Source organism: Glycine soja, chromosome 14 (assembly GCF_004193775.1).
Source record: "Glycine soja cultivar W05 chromosome 14, ASM419377v2, whole genome shotgun sequence".
Classification (NCBI taxonomy): Eukaryota; Viridiplantae; Streptophyta; class Magnoliopsida; order Fabales; family Fabaceae; genus Glycine; species Glycine soja.
Genome location: NC_041015.1, coordinates 4,633,556 through 4,636,289, shown reverse-complemented (window position 1 = coordinate 4,636,289; position 2,734 = coordinate 4,633,556). Strand labels below are relative to the sequence as shown.

Below are 2,734 nucleotides of genomic sequence, written 5' to 3'. Positions count from 1 at the left end.
CAGACAGGCCGGTGAAGCAAACTACTCACGTCAACCTCATCACGAATTCACAGTTCACAAACACGACACCACCACAAAAAAAAAACAGTAAATTTTGTATATGCGAATTAAATTTTTACTAATCTTATATACTGTACAAGTATATATAACCAATGTAAAAACGATGTAATAAACAGAATTTGAAAACTAATTGTGCTTGGCGATGATTGAGATTGAGGGAGTAATAGCTATCAGTCCAACCCAACAGACAAAAAGCTAGCGGGCACATCTGTTCTACAGTATACTACATTAATTGTTTTGATATTCATTTTGATGCCCGGAGAATCTTGGCACCTTAATATCAAGTTCGTAAATGAATGACAACACTCTTCTCCGAACATCTCGAATGCTGCAATTAATTAATTATAGTAGAGTTGGGCCCCTACATGGTATTTAGGAATTCTAATAAGTTTTTTCCCACTTAATTCTTAAAAACTTAGAACTGTTTAAAATAGTTTCCAATTGAATTCGGATACTTTTAAGTAAGTAGATGAAAAAAAATGATATAAAATAAAATATTATTAACGATGATCAATTAAGTTGTCTAACAAAAACTAATCATGAAAAAAAAAAACTTTTTAAAACAGTTATTTATATAAACTATAATTATTACTGTGAGCACAATATTTACTCCAATGATAAAAGTCGATGAGAAGTGCTTCTTAAGTTTTGAGAACCCACGAGAAACTCACTTGTTCTTGTATTCCTTATAAATATCATCCATTTGTAGCTTCACTCGTACTCGCACTCACACTTGCACGCTTCTTAATTCGTTCACTCCACAAAGTATATGCATCTTAAACTTCTCCTCCCAAAGCCCAACAACTTGCAAAAATTACATAAATTCCTAGCCCAAAAAACTTGATCAGTGAACAAACATGGGAAGTTCCGTGCGCGTAAAAGAAGCATCAGTGATTACACCTTCTGAGCCCACTCCATCAAGCGTGTTGGCTCTATCAGCTCTTGATTCACAACTCTTCCTTCGTTTTACCATAGAGTATCTGTTGGTCTACAACCCTTGCCCAGGCCTGGACCAGGCTGCCACCACGGCCCGTTTAAAAGCCGCATTAGCCCGAGCGCTGGTTCTTTATTATCCTTTTGCGGGCCGGGTCAGGCCTAGGCCCGATGGCCCTGGCCTGGAGGTGGTGTGTGGAGCCCAAGGCGCGGTGTTCATAGAAGCCTCCGCTGACTGTTACAATGTTAACGACTTCGAGAAAGCGCCTAAAACAGTTACGCACTGGAGGTCTCTCTTGTCGCTCCACGTGGCAGACGTTCTCAAAGGATCGCCGCCGTTGGCGGTTCAGCTGACGTGGCTCCGCGACGGCGCCGCCGCACTCGGCGTCGGGATCAACCACTGCATCTGCGACGGGATCGGCAGCGCGGAGTTTCTAAACCACTTCGCCGAGTTAGCCAACGAGAAACGCGAGTTATTATTAGGTCTCAGGCCCAAACAAAAACCTGTCTGGGAGCGTCACCTTCTGAACCCGCCGCGTGGGAAGCAGACGCGGGTTGACTCGGCGAGTCACCCCGAGTTCAACCGAGTCGCTGATTTATGCAACTTCATGAGCAAGGTCTCGACGGGGCTTAAACCAACATCGGTGACCTTCGACAAGAGGAGACTCAACGAGCTTAAGCGACTGGCGCGTTGCACGAGTCAACCAGGCGAGTCGGTGTGTTACACGTCGTTCGAGGTGCTAGCGGCGCACGTGTGGAGAAGCTGGGCGAGAGCAATAGGGTTTCCGCCGAACCAGAAGCTGAAGCTGGTGTTCAGTGTAAACGTGCGGAACCGGGTTAAACCGGGTTTGCCGGAGGGGTATTATGGGAACGCGTTTGTTTTGGGGTGTGCGGAGACGAGTGCAAAGGAGTTGGAGGAAAGAGGGATCGGGTTCGGGTCGGGTTTGGTGAAGCGGGCAAAGGAGAGGGTGGGGAACGAGCACGTGAGGGAGGTGATGGAGTTGGTGTGGGAGAGAAAAGCGTGCCCTGACCCGGTTGGGGTGCTGATAGTGTCGCAGTGGTCTCGGTTAGGGTTGGAGAAGATTGACGTGGGTATGGGGAAGCTTCTTCACGTGGGACCCGTGTGCTGCGATAGGTACTGTTTGTTTTTGCCGCTCAGGGAACACTGTGTGAGTGTCAAGGTCATGGTGGCTGTCCCCACTCTCGCCGTTGACAATTACCAGCTTTTCATGCGCGCGTCGCACCTGTGACTTGTGACGCAAACGTGCTTTTTTTTTTTTAAGAATTTAAAATGGTGTCCAAAATTTTATAATAATTATAATCTACGTATTTTACTCAATTAATGGAACTGAACTTTTCACCTTAAATGCCTGAGATGCCCCCACTCTCACTCATTCCCACACTTCTCACAAGTGTGTTTTGTCCTACTTTTTCTAGCTCGAGTTTTGACCCAAAATCTAACTTATTAATTACGGTAAATCGGTAATTATTTTCGTACACTATTGAATCAGACAAAAATCATGATTTTCTGAAACGTACGTTATTTACTGATATGCTATCAAGTTTTACATTAATTTTAGATATATTTTTATATATTTAATTTGATGTTGTGTAGGAAAATTTAGAATTAATTTTGGATTAAAAGAATTTTTACTAATTTCTGCATTAAATCCAAGTTTTTTTTTATTAAATTTTAATCTTAATTTATGATAAAAACACCATACATAAATTACATCATTTT

General features: G+C 43.1%; 1 protein-coding gene across 1 annotated transcript; it reads left to right on the top strand.

Annotated features, from left to right (window-relative positions):
* Nucleotides 1-674: 674 nt before the first annotated feature.
* Nucleotides 675-2,360, top strand: LOC114383057 (omega-hydroxypalmitate O-feruloyl transferase-like). The gene has a single exon (XM_028342647.1). It carries the CDS (start codon nucleotides 918-920, stop codon nucleotides 2,241-2,243), a length of 1,326 nt encoding a protein of 441 aa, XP_028198448.1. The 5' UTR covers nucleotides 675-917; the 3' UTR covers nucleotides 2,244-2,360.
* The last annotated feature ends 374 nt before the right edge of the window (nucleotides 2,361-2,734 follow it).